Source organism: Chiroxiphia lanceolata, chromosome 5 (assembly GCF_009829145.1).
Source record: "Chiroxiphia lanceolata isolate bChiLan1 chromosome 5, bChiLan1.pri, whole genome shotgun sequence".
Lineage (NCBI taxonomy): Eukaryota > Metazoa > Chordata > Aves > Passeriformes > Pipridae > Chiroxiphia > Chiroxiphia lanceolata.
The window spans coordinates 783,831-809,203 of NC_045641.1; the positions used below are offsets into that span (position 1 = coordinate 783,831).

At 63.4% G+C, this 25,373-nt stretch overlaps 3 protein-coding genes and 1 long non-coding RNA gene across 5 annotated transcripts; 2 read left to right on the top strand and 2 right to left on the bottom strand.

The window, feature by feature from the left end:
- Positions 1-12,407: 12,407 nt before the first annotated feature.
- Positions 12,408-13,237, bottom strand: LOC116786955. The gene is made up of 2 exons (XR_004357118.1): positions 13,194-13,237; positions 12,408-12,747 (listed from the first exon to the last, which is right to left on the bottom strand). It is a non-coding gene; the product is annotated as an uncharacterized LOC116786955 (long non-coding RNA).
- Positions 13,238-13,405: 168 nt separating this feature from the next.
- On the top strand, positions 13,406-15,964 carry LOC116786942 (acrosin-like). Its single transcript, XM_032688111.1, has 5 exons — positions 13,406-13,554; positions 13,732-13,971; positions 14,098-14,363; positions 14,607-14,752; positions 15,381-15,964. The coding sequence occupies exons 1-5, from the start codon at positions 13,484-13,486 to the stop codon at positions 15,750-15,752; spliced, it is 1,095 nt and encodes a 364-aa protein (XP_032544002.1). The 5' UTR covers positions 13,406-13,483; the 3' UTR covers positions 15,753-15,964.
- Positions 15,965-17,108: 1,144 nt separating this feature from the next.
- On the top strand, positions 17,109-21,279 carry ARSA (arylsulfatase A). The gene is made up of 8 exons (XM_032688104.1): positions 17,109-17,606; positions 18,296-18,536; positions 18,824-19,042; positions 19,436-19,605; positions 20,031-20,155; positions 20,272-20,399; positions 20,725-20,827; positions 20,922-21,279. The coding sequence occupies exons 1-8, from the start codon at positions 17,347-17,349 to the stop codon at positions 21,242-21,244; spliced, it is 1,569 nt and encodes a 522-aa protein (XP_032543995.1). The 5' UTR covers positions 17,109-17,346; the 3' UTR covers positions 21,245-21,279.
- A 1,164-nt stretch (positions 21,280-22,443) lies between these two features.
- On the bottom strand, positions 22,444-24,832 carry LOC116786944 (acrosin-like). 2 transcript variants are annotated; one of them, XM_032688114.1, is made up of 5 exons: positions 24,688-24,832; positions 24,273-24,509; positions 23,822-24,087; positions 23,403-23,548; positions 22,444-22,768 (listed from the first exon to the last, which is right to left on the bottom strand). In XM_032688114.1, the coding sequence occupies exons 1-5, from the start codon at positions 24,753-24,755 to the stop codon at positions 22,562-22,564; spliced, it is 924 nt and encodes a 307-aa protein (XP_032544005.1). In that variant the 5' UTR covers positions 24,756-24,832; the 3' UTR covers positions 22,444-22,561. The 2 variants fall into 2 exon arrangements, with proteins under 2 accessions (XP_032544005.1, XP_032544004.1); XM_032688113.1 differs by having other exon boundaries at positions 22,444-22,894; positions 24,688-24,831.
- Between the last annotated feature and the right edge of the window lie 541 nt (positions 24,833-25,373).

Here is a 25,373-nt window from a genome sequence, read left to right on the forward strand (position 1 = left end):
TACTCCCAGCGCAGGCACCCCAGTTCCGACCGCAGCTCCCATCCTGAAGTGCCGACATCCCAACGCAAGCCACGGCCCTCATCCCACAGACCACCCCCCCCGCAAACCCCCGCTACGGCCCCCCCGCGCCCCAGAACACGTGTCCGGCCGCTCTCCAGCAGCCCCGCGCTCCAGGGTGGGCACCCCCCCGCCAACAGTGGCCCCAACCCTCCGAGGGCACTCACGGCCCCCTGCCCGGCACCCACCCCCCCACTGCCAACCACGGCCCCACGGCCGCCCCCACGCCCCCCGGACCCCCGGCACGGCAGCCCCCGCCGCTCCATCCCTCCGCCGCGGCACCGGCATCCGAGCCGCCCCCTCCGAGCCGCCCCCTCCGAGCCGCCCTCCCTCCGCTCCTACGGCTCCCTGGTCCCTGCCCCGACCCTGACCCGGACCCGGACCCTCTGCAGGGGCGCCCCCCGGGGCAGCGCAGGCTCCCGCTGCCCGCACCGGGCTGACCCCGCCGCCACGGGCGCTCGGTCCCGCTCCCCGCTCCCCGCACCGTCCCCGCTCCCGGTCCCGGTGCCTCTCGTTACCTGCGGGGCTGCGGGCGGCCCGAGCCACCATCGCCGCGGCGGCCGCCGGCGGCGGGAGCGGTGCGGGAGCGGTGCGGGCAGTGCGGGAGCGGTGCGGGCAGTGCGGGGCGGTGCGGGGCGGTGCGGGGCGGCGCGGGCAGCGCGGGCGGTGCGGGGCGGGGGCGGCGGGGCCGGGCGGGGAGAGGCGCGCGCGGCGGATCCCCCGCGAGCTCGGCCCCCGCCGCCGGCAGCGGGTGTTAGTTTTAGGAGTTGTCATGGCAACGGGGAGCCCGGTGCGCGCGGAAGGGGAGGGCGGAGCGAAACTTCGGCGGCTCCCCGGCCCCGGCTCCCGCAGCACCGGCCGCCGCCCTGGGGGTCCCCCGCCCGCGCCCGCATCCGGGCTGCCCCGGCCCCGCTGCCCCCCGGCATCCCTGGGCCGCCGCTCCCCGGCTCTTCGGCCCCCCCGGGATCCTCTCGATGCCTTCTAGCACCCTCCGCCCGCCCCGGCCCGTGGAGACGCGCTCCGCACGGGGACGAGTCGTTCGTGGGGGTGGGAGGCAGTGCCGACCCCCGGCGCATCCCGCGTGTTCCTCTCCGCGGCCGCGCGGGCGGGATTTGCGCTCCCAGGGCCGGGCCGGGTGAGCGGGACACCCCCGAGGCAGCGCCGGGCTCCCGCCTCGGGGTCCCGGCACAGCCACAGCCCCTCCGAGCCCCCCCGTGCCCCCCGAGCCCACCGCAGAGCTGCGGGAACAGCCCACCCCGCGGCTCGGGGCGAGGTACCTGCACTGCCCCGGCCCCGCCGGGGGCACCGGGCGGCCCTTCCGCGGGCTCCCCGGCCCCACGGCCCCGACGGGGAGCGGAGGAGCCCCGTCCTCGCGCTCTGGGGGCGGCCGGACCCCCCCAGCCCGACCCCGGTGCCGTTACCTGGCGCGGTCCCGCCTGCTCCGCCACCGGCTGCTCCAGCTCCTGGCGCCCGCGGGGCTGGATCCCGCAGGAAACTCCGCGGCCGCCAGCTCAGCCCCTTTCCTGCCAGGAAAGGGACACCCCGGCCCCGCCGCCCCCCCGCCCCGCGTCCTGCCCCGCTGGCCGAGCCGGCGGCCGCGACACGGGGACATCCCGGGGCAGGTCCCGGGAACCGCGTGTGGGGACGGGGCTGCGAGTGTGGGGGTCTGGGGGACTGCGGGGGGTCACAGAGGGGCTGCAGGTCCCAAGGAGACTGCAGAGGGGGGGCTGAGATCACAGGGGGACTATGGCATGCCCAGCTCCAGGGTCTGTTCCCACACCTGGGGTCTGTGCCCAGCTCCGAGGTCTGTGCTCTACTCTAGTTCTGTGCCCAGCTCCGGGGGCTGAGCCCAGCTCCAGGGTCTGTATGATCAGTGCTCAGCTCTGGGATCTGTGGGATCTGTGCCCAAATCCGGGGTCTGTAGGGTCTGTGCCCAGCTCCGGGATCTGTACCCTACTCCAGTTCCATGCCCAGCTCCGAGGTCTGTGCCCTGCTCTGGATCTGTTCCCTACTCCAGTTCCGTGCCCAACTCCGGGGTCTGTGCCCAGCTCCGGGGTCTGTGCCTTACTCCAGTTCCATGCCCAGCTCTGGGGTCTGTGCCCAGCTCCGGGGATCTGTGCCCAGCCCCAGGCTCTGCACGCATCCGCGGGGCTCAGGATGTGCCTCCACATCCTATCTGGGAGGGCAGGAAACACCTTGCGAGCGCAGAGATTCTCCCTTCCTGTGGGAGCCCCGCGGGCCGGGAGGAAACTCCGCCACGAGGCCGCGAGCGGAGCGGCGGCAGCGCGGCCCGGAGCTGTGCCGGAGGGACAGACGGACAGAGGGACAAACGGCGCCCCGGCCGGGACTCTCGCTGTGGCACAGCCTGCCCTGGCCAGGAGTGGGTGGGACGGCCTCGGGCAGGCCAAGGCAGGGGCTGGGCTGAGCCGGGGGGCACAGGACCAGGGCACAGCGCTGGGACTGCACGGCAGCACCCTTGGCGTGGGAGGGGGGACCCTGCCCTGCCACTGCAGACACCCCCTCCCATGCCACTGCCTCCCTGGCTGCCCCTGTACCCCCTCTGCCTGTCCCCTGACCCTCCTGGCATACCCTCATACCCACTCCACCTACCCTCTGCCCCCCCTCCGATGCCCCCATGCCCCTTCCATCTGCCCTCCCTGGCGTGCCCCCATACCCCCTTTCCCACCCAGGTTCCCCAACACCCTCTCTGCCTGCCTTCCCTGTCATGCCCCTGTACCTCCTTTTCCTGCCCGTCCTGCATGTCCCTGTACCCCCTTCCTACCTCCTGCCCCCCCAGGTGCCCCCATACACCTTCCACCCGCCCTCCCTGCGTTCCCTCATACCCCCTCCTCTTGCCCTCCCTGGCCTGTCCCCATACCCCTTTTTCCTGTCCCCCCTGGTGCCCCCACCCCCCCTGTGCCCTCCCCACGCCCCGTGTGCCCCCGTCCCCGCTGTCCCTGTCCCCGTGTGTGCCGCAGCAGCGCCGGGGCAGCCTCGGGGCAGCCGTGGCCGCGTGTCTGAGCGGGCTCTGCTGGAAGGAGCTCAGGCGTGAGGAGCCACACAGGGCTCCATGCCCGCCAGCTGCGGGCCCCACGTGCCAGCTCTCCAGAGTGCCACACTTCCCTCCAGGAACAGGCTGCTGCCTCATCCCAGGCAGCAGCTCCGTCCCTGCCTGACGACTGTCCCGGCTGTGGGCAGTGGGAGTTTTCCTCAGGGAGCTGCAGGAGGGATGGATGTGTCAATCCATGGGACGTGGCCATCCATGGGACATGACCATCCGTGGGACAGCTTCCCAGCATCCCCTGGGACCTGTGTCCATGGGATGTCTTCCTGCTGCTTTGCAGGTCAGAGGCTTGGAAATGATGTCCAGGTTTTGTCCGTGCCTTCGGCCTGGTTTTGATCATGAGATGTTTATTTATGATTCTTTGGGCATTTTTTAGCTCCTGGAGGTAAACTTTCCAGATTTCCTTCACGAGCCTGGAGGGCCAAGAACTCACTGCTCTCCTAAGGCTGACATGTCCCCCCATTCCACGATTCCAAGTGTTCTCCGAGGAGCAGTTCAGAGCGGGTGCTGTGGTAATGCCAGCAGCCCCACACACGGTGTTGGGAACAAGTCCCAGCTGCACAGCGGGGAAACAGGTCCTGGGGTTGCAGGAATGGGACCAGACCCTGGGTATAGGGGATGGGATGGGTACATCCCAGCCCTAAGAACCCCTCCTAGGCAAAGGGACACACGGACAGGTCCTGCTGGAGATGAAGGAACCAGGTCCCAAGCGCTCGGCACAGGGAGCAGTTAAACTGTGAGGGATGGGATTCAGTGGGATGGTGCAGGGCAGAACCTCTTCCTTTTGACCAGCAGCCCCCAGGGAGGGCAGAAGGGAGACCCTTCCCATGTCTCCATGAGCTGTGGTGGGGCAGCCCATTGCTGAGCTCCTTCGGTGGCGGCCCAGGCACGGGCAGCTCCATACATCCCATAGATTGGATGCGGCAGCTCCTCCTGAGACCAGCCAAGTGTGAAATGGAGCCGGTATGAGCTGGGAGAGGAGACATCGCTCAGGGGAGAGCAGCCAAAAGTGAGCTCAGCTCAGGGCATCTCTGCAGCAGTGGCACAGACCGCGAGGGACCCTGTGCTGAGGGCATCCAGCTGACCCAAAACGGGCACAGCCGAGGGAGGTGGGCATCTCGGAGCCAGGGCAAGGACAAGGAACAGGGAACCAACCTTCCTTCTACCCCTTGGGAAGTCCCAGCACAGTGGGCCCTTGTTCATGTCCATGCTTTGGGAACACAACCCTGAATGGCCACAGGCTGTGCCTGTCCTGGCTCGGAAGAGATCACACAGGGGTGTCACCAGGTGTGCAAGCACCTACGGGGAGAGACTGGGAGCCCTGGGGATGTGCCAGGTCTGGGAGGGACTGGGAGAGACTGGGAGAAACTGGGAGCCCTGACAGTGTGCCCAGACTGGGAGGGATTGGGGCAGACTGGCTGACCCAGCACCCAGACAGACAGAGGTGAAGTGGGAGTCCCAGATGGGGGCTCTGCCATGGGCAGGTTGATGTTGGTGCATATTCCTGTGGGATTTGGGCTTCCCAGTCTGCAGGGAACAGGGAGCGGGCTCAGCAGGGCTGAGGGGTCCCACCTGGGGCGGGCACAGGGCAGGGACTGCAGACAAGAGCTGTGCCTGTGGAGTCCCAGCGTGCAGAACAGAGCCTGCACCGCTTCCCTTAAAGGTCAGAGAAGAAGTGCAGTGGAAGTGCTGGCGAGTGGGAAGCAGCGGAAAGACGAGTCTCCCAGGCAGGAGAGCCAAGCCAGGCACAGGCAGGGCCCATCTTGTCCCTCCAGCCTGGCAGCCAGGAGGGTGGCAGAGACCAGGCGGGAGGCAGGGGAAGGGGCAGAGGTGGGGGGCAGCTGGAGCTGCCCTGCTCTGGCAGAGTTTGGTTCCTGGCATGCTGGGACACCCCTCAGTGTGGGAGACCAAAGCCAGGAAAGGAGCCAAGGAGACTCCCCATGCGACTGTCCCCTGTCCGTGACATGCATCCCACGGTGAAGGAGCTCTCATGGTGAGCTTTGGAGGGAGGGATGTGGCAGTGGAGGTTGCTCCCCCTCTCTGGCACGGTGGGACGTGTGACACGAAGGCAGAGGGGCCTGGCTGAGGCCAGCTGGGGTCACAGCCGGGCTGGCAGTTGCCACAGGGCCGGCAGCGTGCCCAGCACTCCTGGCAGCACAGAGGATTTCGTGCCTGGCTGTGCCAGCTCCTGCAGCCTCCATCCAAGTCCAGCCTCCAGGAATGCCAGCACATGGACAGGGCGCTTCAGGGCAGGTTTGGAAGAGGCTTTGGCTCTGGCATTGGAGTGAAAACAGAGCTGTGGCTGCCCCATCCCTGGAAGTGTCCAAGGCCAGGTTGGACGGGGCTTGGAGCAACCTGGATGTGTCCTAGTGAAAGATGTCCCTGCCCATGGCAGAAGGCTGGAACTGGATGATTTTTAAGGTCCCCATTTGGCGTCTGCTCAGACCCAGCATCTCTGCACCAAATCCTACCTGGCTGTTCAGAGAATGAACTGGATGTTTTCCAGGACTCCTCTGTGCCACGTGCATCCCATACTGTCCCTTTCACAGCCGTTCCTGGACGTTCAGTGCAAAGCTGGTGGCCCAAAGCAGCTCCAAAAGGTGGACGAAGGCAGGACAGGGTCTTGTTTTTCCCAGCTCTGAGGACAGCAGAAGGTGCAGCTGCCTCTTCCCCGAGCTCGTGGTGTAGGAGCAGCTGCCGTGGGACTCTGAAATGTCAGATCTTGCCGGCTGACACAGCTCAGCCTTGGGCTGTGCCAGCAGCAGCCTTGGATCGTGCCGATGCCGGCCCACCACGCTCAGCCCCCCTCTTCCCGCAGCAGGGGCTGCTCCAGGGCCTTGATGAGTGCATGGATCCCACTGTGATCCGCCTGATTCCGGCTGGAGCCTGCCTGGGCACTCAGCACGGGCATGTGGTGAGGGGGAGAGAGGTGCCAGCCCTTGGCCGGGGCTGCAGCCCCTGCGCTCGCAGAAATTCCCTCACGGCGCTTGGTCGCACGTAAGACATCCCGTATCCTGCCGCAATTCCTGCTCTCGCCACTTGTGCCGTGCCGGGAGGCGGCTCCAGGACATCCCCACCTGCAGCCCGTGCACGGCTTTCGGCATTATCCTGCTCTGGAAACGTCCTGGGTGGGGGTTTGGACACAGTCCCTGCAGCCCTGTTGCTAAGGAGCCTCTGGCTGGCATCTGGCAGGGAAAACACCTCTCCTGTGCCCACGTCCTGTGTTACCAGCTCCTGCTCTGGCAAATTCCGTGTTTCCCGGGCACCTGAGCGCAGTGGGAGGCACTCACCAGTTGAATGGGAAGTCTTGGAGTGTGCTTCAGGTCTGCCCTGGGAAGGGGGAGACGGCTGAGCCGGGCACAACGGGATGTCCAGGGATGGACTGGGGAGATGGGGAGGGAGGAGGATGGTTGGACACACTCCCTGCCCGGCCCTGCCCCGGGAATGAGCCCTTGCTGCCTCCAGGATTCTTCGGGCAGCGCCTGCCCCTTCCCGCTGCTTAATCACCACTGTCTATGATAATGAGGAGACAGCTCCTTAAGGGGAACACGCCCGTTAATTAAGTCCTTAATTTGGTGACACTACGAATTTCCAGAGGCTGCCTCTCTGCCTGCAAGGATGTCTTGTTCCAGCCTGGCCCTGTCTCTGCCAGTCTCTGCCCTGCTGTGGCCACGGGCCCCACTGTCCCAGGCTGTCACCTCAGAGGGTGGGGAAAAGCCACCACTTCCACACGCCCTCAGAACCATGGAATGGTTTGGGTGGGAAGGGACCTCACAGATCATCTTGTTCCACCCCCTGCCATGGGCAGGGACACCTTTCAAGAGCCCAAGTTGCTCCAAGCCCTGTCCAATCTGGCCTTGGACACTTCCAGGGATCCAGGGGCAGCCACAGCTTCTCTGGGCACCCTGTGCCAGGGCCTCCCATGCAGGACACACACACACAGAGGGTTGGTGCTCCCCATGGGCTGTGCACACACACAGGCAGGACACACAGGTGGGACAGTGTGTCCCCTCCATGCTCCCTCTGCTGTGTGTCACTTGTTCAGTGAAGTCTTGCTCTGCTCAGCAAGGGCTGGCTGATGTCTCTGGTTTGGGTCACACAGGGGTTGTGGTGGCTGGGCCAGGTAAGGGACAAGCTGATGGCCCAGGCAAGGACAGGCTGTCCCATCACAGGGACCCTGGATCAGGGAATGGTGTCCTGCCATGGGCACATAGGGCCAGGCAAGGCACAGTGTCCCACAGCCATCACAGGGACCCTGGATAAGGGAATGTTGCCCTGCCACCATGTCCTCTGTGAACACACAGGGCCAAACAGGGCATAGTGTCCTGTAGTGATCACAGGGACCCTGGATCAGGGAATGGTGCCCTGCCAGGAGCACACAGAGCTGAGCAGGGCACAGTGTCCCACAGCCATCACAGGGACCCTGGATCAGGGGTCCCCGCTGGGCTGGGAGAAAAGCAGGGCCAGTTGGTAACTCCACCCGTGTCCTGACAGGCTGAGGGTCGTTTTCCCTCCCCACATCAGATCCCGGCCCCGCAGAGGGATGGGATGTGCTGCTGGGAGCTGCCAGCAGCCTCTCCCCTCCCGGCAGCTGCTCATTAGTGAGGTGCAGAGCCCGGAATGTTATTCATTGCTGTGATTACACATTCAGATAAGCACGAGTCGTGCCGTTATTGCCATGTGATTACAGCTCACTCTGGGATTAATCAGGTATGTCTCTCCCTCAAAAAACCCTGGAATTCAGTCGCAGAGACCCACAGCAATAGCCGGCGGGAGGGAGGGAGGTGCCGGGATGGGGACAGGGAGGGACAGGGGTGGGGATGGTGTGGGGACAGTGCTGGTGACAGGGACGGGAACAGTGATCAGGATGGGGGCAGGGATGGGGATGGGACTGGGAATGGGGACAGGGGATGGGTCTTGGGGTGGGGACAGGGATAGAGTGGTAATTTTGGGAAGAGCAGGTGAGAGGGGCAGGGAGGGAGATCGGTCAGAGAAGGCTGAGCACAGTTTGGCTGCAGGGGGTGATTCCACATGGAGAGAGAGGCACAGCAGTGTGGCAGTGCCCAGGTCAGGGCACAGCTCTGCAGCTCTGGGGCTTCCAGAGCAGAGCAGAAGAGCAGACACCTTCTCTGGATGAGGTGGCACCTTCCCTGGATAAGGTGGCACATTCCCTGGATGAGGTGGCACATTCCCTGGATGAGGTGGCACATTCCCTGGATGAGGTGGCACTGAGTGCTGTGGTTTAATCGACCTGGTGGTGTTCAGTCAAAGGTTGGACTCGCTGATCTTGGAGCTCTTTTCCAACCTAAATGATCCTGTGATTCCATGATGTGCCCGAGCTGAGCTCCGGGGACAGTGTGTGCACCAGGGTCTCCTGTCCATGCATCAGATGCATCTGGGCACAGGGTTGCCCTCCTCTCCATACCTGGTGTGGGCATCTCCTGGCATGTTCACATGGACACTGGGTACAAAGGAGATGCAGACAGGGCAGGGAGCCAAACCTGCCCAGCCAGCTTCCCGATCCAGCAGTGCTGGACAATCATTCCTTCCCCAGTCTCTGCCCCTCTAAGGCTCCACATGGCACCTGCTTCCAAAAAGACACAGCAGACCCATGGCACCACCAGGCAGAGCAGCCAGAGAGCACAGCCCTGTGCCACAGGATCTGGGTGTGCCAGACAAACCCACCAAACAGCTGGGAACACAGTCCCAGTCCCAGACGGAGCAGGACCCCGAGCCCAAGGCATTGTGCTGTGCTCACACCAGCCCAGCCCTGGCATTGTGACACAGTGACAACGTTATCACAGGGTCACTGGGGTTGGAAAAGCCCTCCCAGCCCATGGATCCACCCTGGGCCCCATCCCCACCTCAGCCCCCAGCCCAGAGCACTGAGTGCCACGGCCAGGCCTTCCTGGGACACCTCCAGGGATGGGCACTCCAAACCTCCCTGGGCAGCCCCTGCCAAGGCCTCACCACCCTTTCCAGCAACAAATTCCTCCTCAGCCCCAACCTGACCCTCCCCTGGCCCAGCCTGAGGCCGTTTCCCCTTGGCCTGTCCCTTGTTCCCTGGCAGCAGAGCCCGACCCCCCCCGGCTCCCCCCTCCTGTCAGGGACTTGCAGAGCCAGAAGGTCCCCCCTGAGCCTCCTTTGCTCCAGGCACAGAGATACCCAAACCCTTCCCTTCCTTTCCCCTATGGTCTGTCCCTGCCACCCACAGCTCATCTCCCAGTGCTCCCAGTGCTCCCAGAGCTCCCAGGCTCATGGCATTGCTCACAAAGAGCTCAGGGTGCAGGGATAACATGGATAACCTGCCCATCCATGGGAAGGGGGTCACGGAGCAGCTCCCCTGGCCTCCCTGGCCCTGCCCACGCCCAGGGTGATGGACCAGTACTCACTGTGATCCAAGGGATTATTGCACTGAACACTGAGGCATTAATTATTGAGCAGCAGTTAAATGCTCATTAGATAGATTGAAACATCGAGACCCAAAGAGCCATTAAATATGGATTGAGGAGAGTGGGGGGATCTGGTGATTGACTGAGCTCCATCTCCTTTGTGCCGAGCTGCCAAAAGCTTCCCAGCCCATCTGAGGTCTCCCTGCTGCAGATGTGTCTGCTCCATCCTCTGAAATGTCACCTCCCAGCTGCCAGAGGTGGGGGAGAGACGAGCTCTGGGAAGCAGGAGGGTGTGGAGGAACAGCTCAGCGTGATGAGGACGTGGCTCTGGCTCCAGGTGGCCCCGAGCAGGGATCATTCTCCTGGCACAGGCCTGGCCTTGTTAAACCCAGCTGTGGTGTCCTGGATGGCAGCTGGAGCTCTGCAGGGCCACAGCCTTTCCCTTGGGACGGGAATTCCTGGAGGCCCAGCACGGCACAGGAATCCTGGGCTCTGGGGCACCCTCTGAGTTCTCCTCTCTCCCCACCCCACCTTGTTCTGCCCTCCCCCAGAGCCCTCAGCACGCTGACAGCTCTGCTCCAGCTGCACTCCCCGTCTTCTTTGCAGGGAAAGGATCTTCCTGCCTGACAGAAAAGCTGCCTTATTTAAAGCCCAGTCGCAAATTATTCCTGCCAGAGCCAATATCCAGCCCGTGCCTGCGCTCTGCTCGCGCTGCCTGCGGCACAGCTTCCCCTTCTGAGCTTGGACTTGATGATCCTGGAGGTCTTTCCCAACCTTAACCATTCCAAAGGTGCAGGCAGGGCAGCAGGACGGGGTGAGGGATGTGGGACAGCAGCAGAGCACGGTCACCAGAAGGCAAATTACGGAGGGGTGTGTGGGTTATTATTAATTGTTATTAATTATGGGGTATGGGGGGTTGAGGGGCCTCTTGAGTTTGCCAAAGGGTTGTGGCCCTTCAGTGCTGTGACTTTACAGTGGAAAGGTGGGAAGATCCCAGGCAGTGGGAGTGTTTTTCCTGGCAGAGGTGACCAGCTAATCCTGTGGTCCCTCTTCCCTTGGGATTTGGCAGCGCCCGCCCAGGGAGCTGCGGTGGGAGGAGGCAGGTCCTGCCTGGGAAGGGAGAGCCCAGGGATGCTCCAGAGCTTCCTACTGCTCCCTGGCTCCCCAGGAACATCTGCACTGGTGTTCCCAGGAGCTTCGTGGCTCAAACAGAACTGTTTAACTTTGCAGGTGGGTGAGGGGAGAACCCGGGGGCTGGGTTTGGGGAGCAAAGTGGGCGTTCAGCTTCTCCGGGGAGACCTACCCAGACATTGGGGGTGCCAAAGGCTGGATCCATCCGTGTGTGCCAAAGGAGGGGCTGGGCAGGGGCCAGGCAGTCTGGGAAGGATCCAGGCAAGGTCCAGGCAGAGGATGGGCAGAATCTGGATGGAATCCAGGCAGAGTCTGGGCAGGGGCTGGGCAGGAAAGGCAGAGCCCTTCTCCCTTCATAGCCAGCCCCACCTTGCTCTGCAGCCCGGGGTAAGCACAGGCAGCTGCACCCCATTTTTCCACTGGAGGGTGGCTCTCCTGCCTCAGCTTATACACAAAGTCAGCCAAGAAACGGGTGCAGATAGCAGGGAAGGTGCTACCCAGGGGCAGCTTGGCTTTATAAGGGGAAATTGTGATTCACCTGCCAGCCTGGCAGGACAGGAGGAGTGGTTGGTGGGTGAGGAGGGAGCAGGGGATGCTGTTTAGCTCATTTTTATTAATGCTTTTCAGACTATGTTCTCATAGGCACCCTAACAGGCAAGATGAGGTGAGCTGGACTGAAAATTTGCTGAATGGTTGGATCTAGGGGGTTGTGAGCAGTGGTACTAAGCCCTGGTGGAGGCCAGTCACCAGTGGGGTAGCCCAGGGGTCAAACTGGGGCCAATATTGTTCAATATCTTCATTAATAACTCAGATGATGTGGCAGAGCACACGCCCTCAGCAAGTTTGCAGGGTCAGTCTGCAACGTCCTGGTGGGGGGAAGTGGAAGGGCAGGCACTGATCTCTTGTTCCTGGTGACCAGGGACAGGACCCAGGGAAGGGCTGGAGCTGTGCCAGGGTAGGGTCAGGTTGGATCTCAGCAAAAGGTTCTTCCCCCAGAGGGTGATTGGGCACTGACCAGGTTCCCCAGGGCAGTGGGCACAGCACCAAAGCTGCCAGAGCTCAGGGAGCATTTGGAAAACGCTCTGAGGGACAGGGTGGGATTGTTGGGGTGCCCTGGACAGGTCCAGGAGTTGGACCGGATGATCCTTGGGGGTCTCTCCCAACTCAGAATATTCCGTGATTCCAGGTTTCTCTGACTCCAAACCGGGAGGAGGGACGCGCCCGGCAGATGGATTTGCTGCCATCTAGAGCAGAGAACGGAGCTGCGACCTCGTGGAGTTCAACCCCGGGAACGCCAAGTCCTGGGGAGGAATAACCTCACAGCACCAGGAGAAAGCAGGGAGAAAGCCAAGAAGGGAGTTCTGGCTGACAGCAAGCTCATGGCACAAACCACAGCCAGCAGCATCCTGGGCTGTGCTGGAGGTCGTCAGGAGGAAGGTGATCCTTCCCCTCTGCTCAGCAGTGGTGAGACCACCCTGGGAGTGCTGTGTCCACTTCTGGGCTCCCCTGAACAAGGAAGACATGGATGTGCTGGAGAGAGTCCACCAAAGGGTGATTCTGGTGGCTGGTGACTGGAACATCCCTCCTGGGAGGGGAGGATGAGTGAGCTGGGACTGGAGAAGAGACAGCTCAGGGGGATCTTGTCAGTGGGTACCAGGATCAGGATGGGAGGGAGAAGAGGGAAATAGATCCTTCTCAGCACTGTCCAGTGACAGGACAAGAGGCAATGGGCACAAATTAAAAAAAAAAAAAACACCCTGAAATACCACCTAAACACAGGGAACCACTTTAGTTCCTGTGAGGAAGACTGAGCACGGGCACAGGCTGCCCAGGGAGGTTGTGGAGTCTCCCTCCTTGGAGATATTTGAAATCCAACTGGTTGTGCTCCTGGGCAAGCTGCTGCATCTGACCCTGCTTGAGCAGGAATTGGACCAGGTGACCTCCAACCTCAGCCACCTGTGATTCTGTGGCAATTCCTCACTTGCCAGCCCTCCCTTCCAGCCACTCTCCGACTCTGGTGCCTCACATGCCCAAGCAGCAGCCTCCTCTTTCCACCCCTTGGCACCCAGCCCAAGCCTGCAGATGGAGAGAAGCAGACACGGCCTGCGGAAAATAATGTCAGGAACAGGATCGGAGAGAGCTCCAGCTGGCATGTGAGGGGTGGTACTGGGCTGCAGAGGGACATCCCAGATCCATCTGCCACCTGGAAGCTGCGGGATGCCTGCCCAGAACCACCCCCAGCCCAGGAACACCAGGGCCCTCCTCTGTGGGCAATCCCTGGCTGATTCTCCTCCCAGGGAATGGCAGATCCTTGCTCTGGGACCTGCTGTCCCCACGTCAGGGAGCAGCAGTGACTCTGCCCCTTCTCCTGGAAGGGAGACAGACTGTCCCCTGTGCTTCCCTCCCTGCTGGCAGCCCCTCCCTGCCTGCACCTGCCTCCTGTGATCCCACATCCCTGCTGCTCCCAGGGCCTCGTGTTCTGATCCCACAGGCCAGGCTGCAGCTGAGTGTGCTGCTGGCACACGGATCTCTCTCCTGGGAACACTCACCATCCCTGGAAATGTCCAAGGCCAGGTTGGACAGGGCTCGGAGCCACCTGGGCTAGTGGAAGGTGTCCCTGCCATGGCAGGGGGTGGCACTGGATGGTCATTGAGGTCCTTTCCAACCCAAACCATTCCATGGTTCTATGACTCCATGCTGTCCCTCTCCCCCCATCCCGAGGGCACCGTGCCCAGCCCACGGAACCGGCCCCTCTGTGACATCAGCCCCGGCCCGGGGGCACCGGCAGGGCCGTGGGGGCTGCACTGGAGGTGACCCCCCGCTCCTGGCACTGCCACCCATGGCTTGGCTGTGGCTACTGGTCCTGCTGGCCCTGGCCGGGCCCGTGGGTGGCACCTGGGACACCTGCAGGTCAGTGGCCCCAGGATGTGGGAGGGAGGTCGGGAACACTCAGGGGTTCCCAGCAGAACGGGGGCACAGATGTGCCCTCGGGGGTCCCTGGCCCTGCTGCCCCTCAGCGCAGTGTGGGGGGACAGCAGGGGACCTGAGCAGCCCCTGGGCAGGGCAGTGATGGCTTTGTGCTTCCAGAGGGACCTGCGGGCTCCGGCCCATGGCTTCCGACCACAACTCCCTGCTGCCCGACGGCCCCGTGGATTTGGCCGACGGCACGTCCCACATCGTGGGTGGCACCGGTGTCCAGGCGGGGGCCTGGCCTGGCATCGTCAGCATCCAGGCCAGCTGGGAGAATGGCACGTGGCACATGTGTGCAGGGGCCCTCATCCACCCCAAGTGGGTCCTCACGGTCGCCCACTGCTTCTTCGGGGTTGGGTAAGGAGGGGCAGGGACAGGGATGTCCCCACAGCTCGGGCAGGTGCCCAGTCTGGGAAGGGAAGGGCTGGGCTGCCCCAGCCCCTGGCTCTGCTCCCTCTCAGCCCTCTCTCCATCTGCCCCAAGGGATGTCTCCAAATGGGAGGTGGTGATCGGGGCCACTGATCTGACCGAGCTGGGCCCTGAAGCTGAGCTGAGGCACATCCAGAGGCTCCTGGTGCACCAGCACTACGCACCTGCCTTGGCAAGGAACAACATTGCCCTGCTGGAGCTGGACCAGCCCGTGGAGTGCAGCGACTACATCCAGCTGGGCTGTGTGCCCGACATCTCACTGGGAGTCTCAGAGCTGAAAACCTGCTACATCGCGGGCTGGAGAACCACCTTGGATAGTGGTGAGTTCCCAAACAGGACACAGGCCCTGGGGCTGAGCTTGGGGACACAGGCTGGGCTTCCCAAGAGCAGAGGCCAAAGCCTGAGTCAGGCTGCAGGACATGAGCCCCGGCACAGAGGGGCCTGGCCCTGGCCCAGAGCCAACAGCAGGGCCCCAGCGGGACAACGCTGCTCCAAGGCTGCCCCCACCCAGGGCAGGGCACCAAGCCCCGAGCTGCGGGGGCTCATTGCCCTCTGTGCTCCAGCTCTCAGACCACGCCTGGTGCTGCAGGAGGCCAAGGTGCGGCTCATCGATGTGCAGCTCTGCAACAGCAGCCGCTGGTACGGGGGGGCCGTGCACCCCCACGACCTGTGCGCTGGGTACCCGCGGGGCGGCATCGACACCTGCCAGGTGGGAGCGTGGCACCAGTCCCTCAGCCACCACAGGGACCCCCTGACCCCAAACATGGCACGGGCTGGGCCTGGCCCGGTGCCCTCCCAGCCCCGGGTCCCCATCGCTGCCAGGGCTGCCCTGTCCCATGTCCCCTGTCCCAACTCTGCCCTGTCCCATGTCCCCTATCCCAGAGCTGCCCTGTCCAATGTTCCCTATCCCAACTCTGCCCTGTCCCATGTCCCATATCCCAGGGCTGCCCTGTGCCCTGTCCCATATCCCAGGGCTGCCCTGTCCCATGTCCCCTATCCCAGGGCTGCCCTCCCCTTCCCGAGCTGTGAGTCCTATGTCCCCTTGTCCCCAAGGCCTGGCTCTGCCAAAAATCCCATCCAGTGTTCCTGGCAGGCCCGAGGTGTGGATGTGACCCCAGAACATCCATTCTCTGCACATCCCTTGTCACTGTGCTGAGATGGGAGAGGGTGCAACCTTAACAAGCCCCTGATCTTGCTGCCAAGGCTCTGGAGGCTCCAGTTCCCAGGCAGAGCCTTCCCGTGCTGGGAATGTGGCTCTGGCAGGGGCTGGGAGAGAGGAGCCAGCCCTGCTGCTGCAGCAGCCCCCCACAAACCCTGAGCCCTCTCTCCTGCCACAGGGGGACAGCGGGGGTCCCCTGGTCTGCAAGGACAAGAGAGCCGACTACTTCTGGTTTGTGGGAATGACCAGCTGGGGAAAAGGCTGTGCTGGGGCCAAACGACCCGGGATCTTCACCTCCACCCAGCAATTCCACGACTGGATCCTGCTCCAGATGGGATTGCTCCCAGCAATAACAGCTGCTCCAGCTCCAGAGCCAACCACGACCTCGACTCCTGAGCAGAATCCAGAGCCAGAGTCCACCCCGATCCCTGTGGAGATGCCAATGGAGTTGGACAGTTTTACACCCATTTCAATCCAACAACAGATACTGGGGCAATTCTTTAACCTGCTCCTGGAGCTCCTGCAGTTCCTAAAGGGAAAAAAGACTTGAACAGTGGGATGAGCAGATCCGGTTCTGGCTGCAGTGGATTACAATGATTCCCTGGTGGGACCAAGACCATTCCCTGGTGGGACCACGACTGTGGGGCCAAAAGCAGCCCCAGTGCCCAGAGCTGCCCTGTCCTGCCCACGCTCCTCCCCTGAGCCCACCCCGATGGTGAAGTTCAGTGTCATTGAAATAAAGCTGTTTGTGTTCCCCATTAACCTTGTTTTCAGTCCAGGCAAGGTAAGGACAGGACAATCTGGGAGCCTGGAGGGAAAAATGAGTGGGGTTGATCCTGTTTTGGGAGGAGACAAGGGCGGAGACAGGGAGGAGAGGAGAGGAGAGGAGGAGGGGAGGGGGTGGCTGAGCCCGGCAGGTGCAGAGAAGGGGCATCAGCACCAGTCCCACACACAAACTGCTGGCTGGCTGCTGCTGGCACTGAGCCCTGCACCCAAACCCCACAGCCTGCCAAACAAACTCCTCCGGCCCAGCTTTCCCACGGCACAGCCTCGGGTGTCCCATTCCTGGGAAAAGCCATTTATTAAGGAGAGGGGCAGCAACAGGAGCAGCTGGAGCAGGGAGTCCTGGAGCCACGAGGGCCGTGGAGGTGCTGGAGGATGCCCACCCTGAGCTGCTGCTGCCCAGCCAGGCGTGTCCCCTCTGCACCAAGGTGCTGCCCCTGGGGCTGCCGGGACCCCCCATCCCACCTGCTCCCGCTGTGCCCTCGATCGGGGAGGTTGGACCAGACGACCCGCTGTGGTCCCTTCCAGCCTGATCCATCCGTGACCGCCACTGCCTCTTGGGACTCCAGTAGCTGTAGCAGTACTACAGTAGCTGTACAAGTACAAGCTGTAGTACGAGCACAAGCTGTAGTACGAGTACAAGCTGTAGTACGAATACAAGTTGTAGTACAAGTACAAGCTGTAATACAAGCACAAGCTGTAGCACAAGTACAAGCTGTAGTACGAGTACAAGCTGTAGTACGAGTACAAGCTGTAGTACAACTCCTGCGTGCAGACGACAGCGGTTGTAGTCCAGTGCACTGTGCCGGACTACAACTCCCAGCATGCCCCGCGGAACAGCGCTCATGTGATTTCCCTTTGTCCCACGCCGGGCGGGAGGGACCGGGACCGCCCCGGGGCCACGGGTCCAGCGGAGGCACTGCTGGGACATCCACCGGGACACAGCCGGGACACTACCGGGACATCACCGGGATAGCGCCGGGCACCACCAGGCAGCACCGGGGCAGCGCCAGGGCATCGCCGGGCACTACCGGGACATCACCGGGATAGCGCCGGGCACCACCAGGCACCGCCGGGGCAGCGCCGGGCACTACCGAGGCATCACCAGGATAGTACCGGGCACCACCAGGCAGTGCCGGGGCAGCGCCGGGGCATCGCCGGGCACTACCGGGACATCACTGGGACAGCGCCGGGGCATCGCCGGGCACTACCGGGGCATCACTGGGACAGCGCCGGGACACCGGGACATCGCCGGGACACCACCAGGCAGCACCGGGAACCCACCGGGCATCAGCGGGACATCACCCGGACACCACCGGGCCACCACCTGGCACCCCGGGACACCCCCCAGTGCAGCCGCCATGGCCCCGCGGGGCCGGGACCGCCCGTGGGCGCTGCCGCCGCTGCTGCCGCTGCTGCTGCTTCTCCTCCCGCCGCCCCCGCTCGCCGCGGCCGCCGCCCGGCCCAACTTCGTCCTGGTGCTGGCGGACGACCTGGGCTTCGGGGACCTGGGCAGCTACGGGCACCCTTCCTCGGCCACGCCGCACCTGGACGGGCTGGCGGCCCGCGGGCTGCGCTTCACGGACTTCTACAGCAGCGCCGCCGTCTGCAGCCCCTCCCGGTACGGCCCCCGAGCGCCGGGAGGGCATCGGCCCGCTCTGCTCTCACCTGGGCGGCCCCACCTGCAGTACTGGGGCGGTCTGGGGCACCGCAGTACAAGGAAGAGATTGAGCCATTGGAGAGTGTCCAAAGGAGGGCAAGGAGGGTGGGGAAGGGCCTTGATTTGAAGCTGTGTGAGGACACTGAGGGCACTTGGAGTGTTCAACTGGAGAAGAGGGGACTGAGGGGAGAGCTCACTGCAGTTCCAACTGCCTGGGGTGGGACAGAGGAGGGGCAGGGGCTGAGCTCTGCTTTGGGGACACCAGGGACAGCACCCAGGGAAGGGCTGGAGCTGTGCCAGGGCAGGCTCAGGTTGGATCTCGGGGAAAGGTTCTTCCCCCAGAGGGTGGTTGGGCACTGCCCAGGCTCCCCAGGGCAGTGGGCATGGCCCCAAGGCTGCCAGAGCTCCAGGAGGGTTTAGATGACCCTCTCAGGCACAGGGTGTGGCTCTTGGGCACGGTCCTCTGCAGAGCCAGGGGTTGGACCGGGCGATCCTTGTGGGTCCCTTCCCAGTCAGCATATCCCGTGACTCGGTAATGCCAGCAGGGAGTGTCCATGGCAGGAGGGACGGGCAGCGGATAAACCTGACAGTCTGACAGTCCATGCTGACAGTCTGACAGTCCATGCTGACAGGAGTCTCCTCCCCTGCAGGGCAGCCCTGCTGACGGGCCGGTTCCAGGTGCGCTCCGGGATCTATCCCGGCGTGTTCGACCCGGGCTCGCGGGGGGGGCTCCCGCTCTCCGAGGTCACCATCGCAGAGGTGCTGAAGGCTCGGGGCTACGCCACGGCCATGGTGGGCAAGTGGCACCTGGGCGTGGGGGTCAATGGCTCCTTCCTGCCCACCCACCAGGGGTTTGACCACTTCCTGGGGGTGCCCTACTCCCATGACCAGGTGAGGGGACGGGTGAGCCCTGCTGCGTGGGGACGTGGGTCCCTCGTGGTGGGACAGGGTGGGTGGGTCACCTTCTGGGCTACAAAACAGTTGCTACCAGGAGAAAATGCTGTCGGGGCAGCACAGTTCTGGGACAGTTTTGGGGTGGGAAAAGACCTCTGGGCTTCTGGGAGTGGCCACTCAAAGGGTGCTCATCATGGTGGGTCGCTCTGAGACTCTTTGCTCCTCTTCCTTCCCTTCCCTGTCCTGCAATGCAGCTCAGATCCCAAGTTCTGTGTCCTCTCCAGGGCCCCTGCCAGAATCTCACCTGCTTCCCACCCAACATCAAGTGTTTTGGGACCTGTGACCAGGGTGTGGTGCCGCTCCCGCTGCTCTGGAACCAGACCATCATCCAGCAGCCCGTGTCCTTCCCTGACCTGGTGCCACTCTACAATAAATTCTCCCGGAACTTCATCACTTACTGTGCCCAACGGGGCCTCCCCTTCCTGCTCTACTACGCCTCCCATGTAAGAGAAGGGTGGGGAAGGGAAGGGAGCCTGTGTCCTGTGGGGAGAGCAGGGGAGCACCTCCACTCCTGCAGCCCCAGAACCTGCACCCCGGTGACCTGGGATTGCTGTTCCCACACAGAGCTGGGTCTTGTGGGATAATGCTTTGGGGGTGCTTCTTTCTGGAGCTTTGCCCACTTCTCTGGGCCATCCACTGGGGAGAACTTCCCACTCTGGGGTTCCACGTCCTGTCCTGGGGCTCAGCTGCTTTGTGCCATTGCTGAGAGGTGCTTGGGGACAAGTGTCCTCTCAGCTCATGGGTGTTGTCACCTCTCTCCATGTCCTCGCTGGGGTGCTGCCTGTTCCTGCAGGGAGCTGTGGGGGCTGGTTCCCACCCTCTCTGCCTTTCCCCAGCACACCCACTACCCCCAGTTTGCCAGCCAGGAGTACGCGGGGCGGTCCCGGCGAGGCCCCTTCGGGGACGCGCTGGCGGAGTTCGACGGCTCCGTGGGACAGTTGCTGCAGGCCCTGCAGGAGAACGGCCTGGAGAACAACACCCTGCTGTTCTTCACCTCTGACAACGGGTGAGGGGGCTCGGCAGGGGGGGCTTTGCCACTGGGAGGATTCTGCTGCTGGGAGGATGAGGGATAAGGCAGCAGTGGGGTCGAGGGGTGGCATTGCCAGGCGAGACCCCGGGGACACGAGGTGGGGCAGGAGGTACCCAGTGCACGATCTCTTCTGTGTCCTTGTGACCCAGCTGGGCCAGAAACCTCACAGGGGTCACGCCAGGAGTGGCAGCAGCCCAAATATCCCCCGATTCCCTTCGTGTGTGGGTGACATTGGCCTCTGGTGCCCTGCTCAGGTGTCCCACACACCTTGGCTTCTGCACCTGCCCCGTAAGGCTGAGCAGGGTGGCACCAGGTCTCGCTGGTCGTGGCTCCGTTGGCAGCACCAGGGGAGGGGCAGTGGGAACCCATGGCCCTGATGGCAGGTGGTTCTTGTCCCCCAGCCCCTCCACCCTGCGGATGGCACGCGGAGGCAGCTCCGGCCACCTGAAGTGTGGCAAGGGCACGACGTACGAAGGTGGCATGAGGGAACCAGCGGTGGCTTATTGGCCAGGCCGGATCGCCCCAGGTGAGCCTTGGCACTGCCTGTGCCAGCCCAGGCACCTGAGCCATCCCAGCTGGGATTGAAGTGGGGATGGCCGGGATGGGAGTGGGATCAGGGGCTTGAACTTTTCCTTGTGCCAGGAGTGACGCACGAGCTGGCAAGCACCCTGGACATCCTGCCAACACTGACTGCCCTGGCTGGAGCAGCCCTTCCCAGAGTGGCCCTGGATGGCTATGACATGAGCCCAGTGCTGTTTGGGACGGGGAAGGTGAGTCCTGGGGGCTGGCTCGGCTGGCCTTGGGCAGGGAGGCTGCTGGAGCCACGTGCCTGAGGAGCAGAACCAGCTGGGGTTGGGGGAGATCCATGGGCTGGCACCTTTTGTCCTGTGGACTTGCTGGGTGTCCCCAGGCTGGCAGGAGCTGTGAGCAGGGACCCAACAAGACGCTTCTGTTCATCACCCGCCCTCCTCTCCAGCCTCACTCTGGCTGTGGGATCAGGGCTGCTGTGGGAATCCCTGGAGTGCCTGGTGCTGTTCCAGGCTCTCCTCCAGCCGGGTGGCTGCACAGGAGAGCTGAGCTCTGCTGCCTCCCCAGAGTCCCCGACAGACCATGTTCTTCTACCCTCCGGCCCCCGACCCCCTGCACGGCCCCTTCGCCGTCCGCCTCGGGAAGTACAAGGCTCATTACTTCACCCAAGGTCGGTGCTGCCCCTTCCCCCGGCACGGCGGCTTTGGGAAGGGCCGGGGAGCTCGGGAGGAGGAGCTGAGCTCACCCGGGGGGGTGTTTTGCAGGTTCCTTTCACAGCGACACGACCCCAGACCAGGCCTGTCACGGGCTGACCCCGCTGACCCCCCACCTGCCCCCTCTGCTCTTCGACCTGGAGTCGGACCCCGCCGAGAACTACGACCTGCTCCAGGGCGGGGCAGGGCCCGAGGTGCTGCAGGTCCTCAGGGAGATCACCCTGCAGAAAGTCCTCCTGGAGCAGCGCATGGAGTTTGGGGAGAGCCAGATCAGGAAGGGCCGGGATCCCGCCCTGCAGCCCTGCTGTGCACCCAACTGCACCCCCAAACCCTCCTGCTGCCGCTGCTCCCAGCCCGGGGCTGCCCCACACTGACACCCCAAAGCCACCAGACCCCCCGGCCCAACTAACCAAGCTCAGCCTTAGAGCTGCCCCACAGCCCCAGCTCGGGCACCCCTTGGACTAACGGGGTGCTGGGAAGGCAAATGGGGGATCGGGGAGACCCCCAACCCAGTCAGGAGTGCGGGGCAGGGCCTGTGCTCCGTGTGGGACGTTCAGCCTTTGACGGGAGCTGTGACACGTCCCAGGAGGGACCAGGCTCCAGCAGCTTCTCCAGAGCCACCACAGCTCCTTGGAGGTGGATCTCACAGGATCCAGGAGGAGCAGAGGGCACATCCCGGATCCAGAGATCCCCCCTGGGCTGGAGGGTGGGATGGGGGGTCCCGGCAGCCCCAGGGGCAGCACCTTGGTGCAGAGGGGACTCGCCTGGCTGGGCAGCAGCAGCTCAGGGTGGGCATCCTCCAGCACCTCCACGGCCCTCGTGGCTCCAGGACTCCCCGCTCCTGCTGCTCCTGTTGCTGCCCCGCTCCTTTATTAAATGGCTTTTCCCAGGAATGGGACACCCGAGGCTGTGCCGTGGGAAAGCTGGGCCGGAGGAGTTTGTTTGGCAGGCTGTGGGGTTTGGGTGCAGGGCTCAGTGCCAGCAGCAGCCAGCCAGCAGTTTGTGTGTGGGACTGGTGCTGATGCCCCTTCTCTGCACCTGCCGGGCTCAGCCACTGCCATCCCTCTCTCCACTCCTCCCTGTCTCCGCCCTTGTCTCCTCCCAAAACAGGGGCCAATCCCGCTCACTTCCCCACCATCACTCCTGCCTCCCAGATTTTCTCATCCTTGCCTTACACAGGAGACTGAATTGGGCTGAAAACAAGGTTAATGGGTGTCATAGTTTTGGCCAGGATGGAGAAAACAAGGTGGGGAACAGCAGGTCGGTATTTGTTTTTGTGGGCTTTCCATGTAAATCATTTCTTTGTCTTATACCTTTTGTGATTAATATTGTTGCTGATACTGTTCATTTTCTTATCTCATTGCAGTTTCCAGTAAACTGCTCTAATTCCAACCTGTAACCTTTGCCTTTTATGCTTCCAGTTGGATGGTGAGGGGGAGGGAGTGGCAGTGGGGTTTTATTGGGACTGCTAAAGTGGAGAACACCATTCCCAAACCATGACAGTGGGGAATACAAACTACTTTATTTCAAGGATTAAATCGACCTGAGCACCACAGCGGGCTCAGGGGAGGAGCATGGGCAGCACAGAGCAGCCCTGGGCACTGGGGCTGCCTTTGGCCCCACAGTCATGGCACCAACAGGGAATGGTTGTAATCCACTGCAGCCAGGGCTGGGTCTGCTCACCCTTCTGGTCAAGACGTTTTGTCCCTCAGGAACACCAAGATCTCCTCCAGCTTCCCAAGGAATTCCAGCACGGTCTGTTTTGCTAATGAAACAGCTGCAAACCTGCCCAGTTCCTTGGCTGCAATGGAGGCTGCGGTGGAGTTTGGCTTTGGCGTTGGAGCTGCAGGTTCTGCTGGGCTCAGGCCTGTCTGGACCAGGATCCAGTCGTGGAATTGCTGGGTGGAGGTGAAGATCCCGGGTCGTTTGGCCCCAGCACAGCCTTTTCCCCAGCTGGTCATTCCCACCAGCCAGAAGTAGTCGGCTCTCTTGTCCTTGCAGACCAGGGGACCCCCGCTGTCCCCCTGTGGCAGGAGAGAGGGCTCAGGGTTTGTGGGGGGCTGCTGCAGCAGCAGGGCTGGCTCCTCTCTCCCAGCCCCTGCCAGAGCCACATTCCCAGCACGGGAAGGCTCTGCCTGGGGACTGGAGCCTCCAGAGCCTGGGCTGGGAGCAGGTTGGGGACCTGTTAATATTGGGTTCTCTCTCATCCCAGCACAGTGACAAGGGATGTGCAGAGAACGGATGTTCCAGGATCACATCTGCGCCTTGGGGCTGCCGGGAGCACTGGGTGGGATTTGTGGTAAGAGTGGCAGGCCTTGGGGACAAGGGGACATGGGACAGGGACCCGTGAATGGGGAAGGGGAGGGCAGCCTTGGGACAGGGGACATGGGACAGGGCAGCCCTGGGATAGGGGACATTGGACAGGGCAGCCCTGGCAGCGAGGGGGACCTGGGGGGACCCAGGCCCAGCCCGTGCCATGTTTGGGGTCAGGGGGTCCCTGTGCTGGCTGAGGGACTGGTGCCACGCTCCCACCTGGCAGGTGTCGATGCCGCCCCGCGGGTACCCAGCGCACAGGTCGTGGGGGTGCACGGCCCCCCCGTACCAGCGGCTGCTGTTGCAGAGCTGCACATCGATGAGCCGCACCTTGGCCTCCTGCAGCACCAGGCGTGGTCTGAGAGCTGGAGCACAGAGGGCAATGAGCCCCCACAGCTCGGGGCTTGGTGCCCTGCCCTGGGTGGGGGCAGCCTTGGAGCAGCGTTGTCCCGCTGGGGCCCTGCTGTTGGCTCTGGGCCAGGGCCAGGCCCCTCTGTGCCGGGGCTCATGTCCTGCAGCCTGACTCTGGCTTTGGCCTCCGCTCTTGGGAAGCCCAGCCTGTGTCCCTGGGATGCCCAACCCATGTCCCCAGGGTGCCCATCTTGCCCTCAGTGCCCACTTGCTGTTTGGGAACTCACCACTCTCCGCGGTGGGACCCCAGCCCGCGATGTAGCAGGTTTTAAGGTCTGACACTCTCAGCGAGGCCTTGGGCACACAGCCCAGCTGGATGTAGTCGCTGCACTCCACGGGCTGGTCCAGCTCCAGCAGGGCGATGTTGTTCCACTCCGAGCCAGCCCTGTAGTGCTGGTGAATCAGGATCCTCTTGATTTGGTGCACCATGGCCCCGGGGCCCAGCTGAGAGAGATTGGTGGCCCCAACCACCACATCCCACTTGATGACGTTCCTGGGAGGCAGATTGAGAGAGGGTTGACAGGGAGCAGAGCCACGGGCTGGGGCAGCCCAGCATTTCCCAGCACTCTGCTTCCCAAGGCTGATTGAAGCACAGAGCAGAGAGGGACTAGCACGTGGTGCTGCAGGCTGGGCACCTGCCCGAGCTGTGGGGACATCCCTGTCCCTGCCCCTCCTTACCCGGCCCCGATGAAGCAGCGGGCAACTGTGAGGACCCACTTGGGGTGGATGAGGGCCCCTGTACACATGTGCCACGTGCCGTTCTCCCAAGTGACCTGGATGCTGGCGATGCCAGGCCAGGCCCCTGGATGGACACCGGAGCCAGGTGCTGTGTCACTGGAAGATTCCAGGGGTCCGTAGACAGGAGGAACAGAGCTTTGGTCGGAAGCCATGGGCCGGAGCCCGCAGGTCCCTCTGGAAGCACAAAGCCATCACTGCCCTGCCCAGGGGCTGCTCAGGTCCCCTGCTGTCCCCCCACACTGCGCTGAGGGGCAGCAGAGCCAGGGACCCCCGAGGGCACATCTGTGCCCCCGTTCTGCTGGGAACCCCCCGAGTGTTCCTGAGCTCCCTCCCACATCCCGGGGCCACTGACCCACAGGTGTCCCAGGTGCCACCCACGGGCCCGGCCAGGGCCAGCAGGACCAGGAGCCACAGCCAAGCCATGGGTGGCAGCACACGTGACAGTGCCAGGACTGGGGAGTCACCTCCAGCGTTGTGCCCTCAGCAGTCGCAATGCCCCCAGGTTGGGGCTGATGTCACAGAGGGGCCGGTTCCGTGTGCTGGGCGTGGTGGCCTCGGGATGGGGGGAGAGGGACAGCATGGAGTCATAGAACCATGGAATGGTTTTGTTGGAAGAGACCTTAAAGATCCAGGAGGAGCAGAGGGCACATCCCGGATCCAGAGATCCCCCCTGGGCTGGAGGGTGGGACGGGGGGTCCTGGCAGCCCCAGGGGCAGCACCTTGGTGCAGAGGGGACACGCCTGGCTGGGCAGCAGCAGCTCAGGGTGGGCATCCTCCAGCACCTCCACGGCCCTCGTGGCTCCAGGACTCCCCGCTCCAGCTGCTCCTGTTGCTGCCCCGCTCCTTTATTAAATGGCTTTTCCCAGGAATGGGACACCCGAGGCTGTGCCGTGGGAAAGCTGGGCCGGAGGAGTTTGTTTGGCAGGCTGTGGGGTTTGGGTGCAGGGCTCAGTGCCAGCAGCAGCCAGCCAGCAGTTTGTGTGTGGGACTGATGGTGATGCCCCTTCTCTGCACCTGCTAGGGCTCAGCCACCCCTTCCCT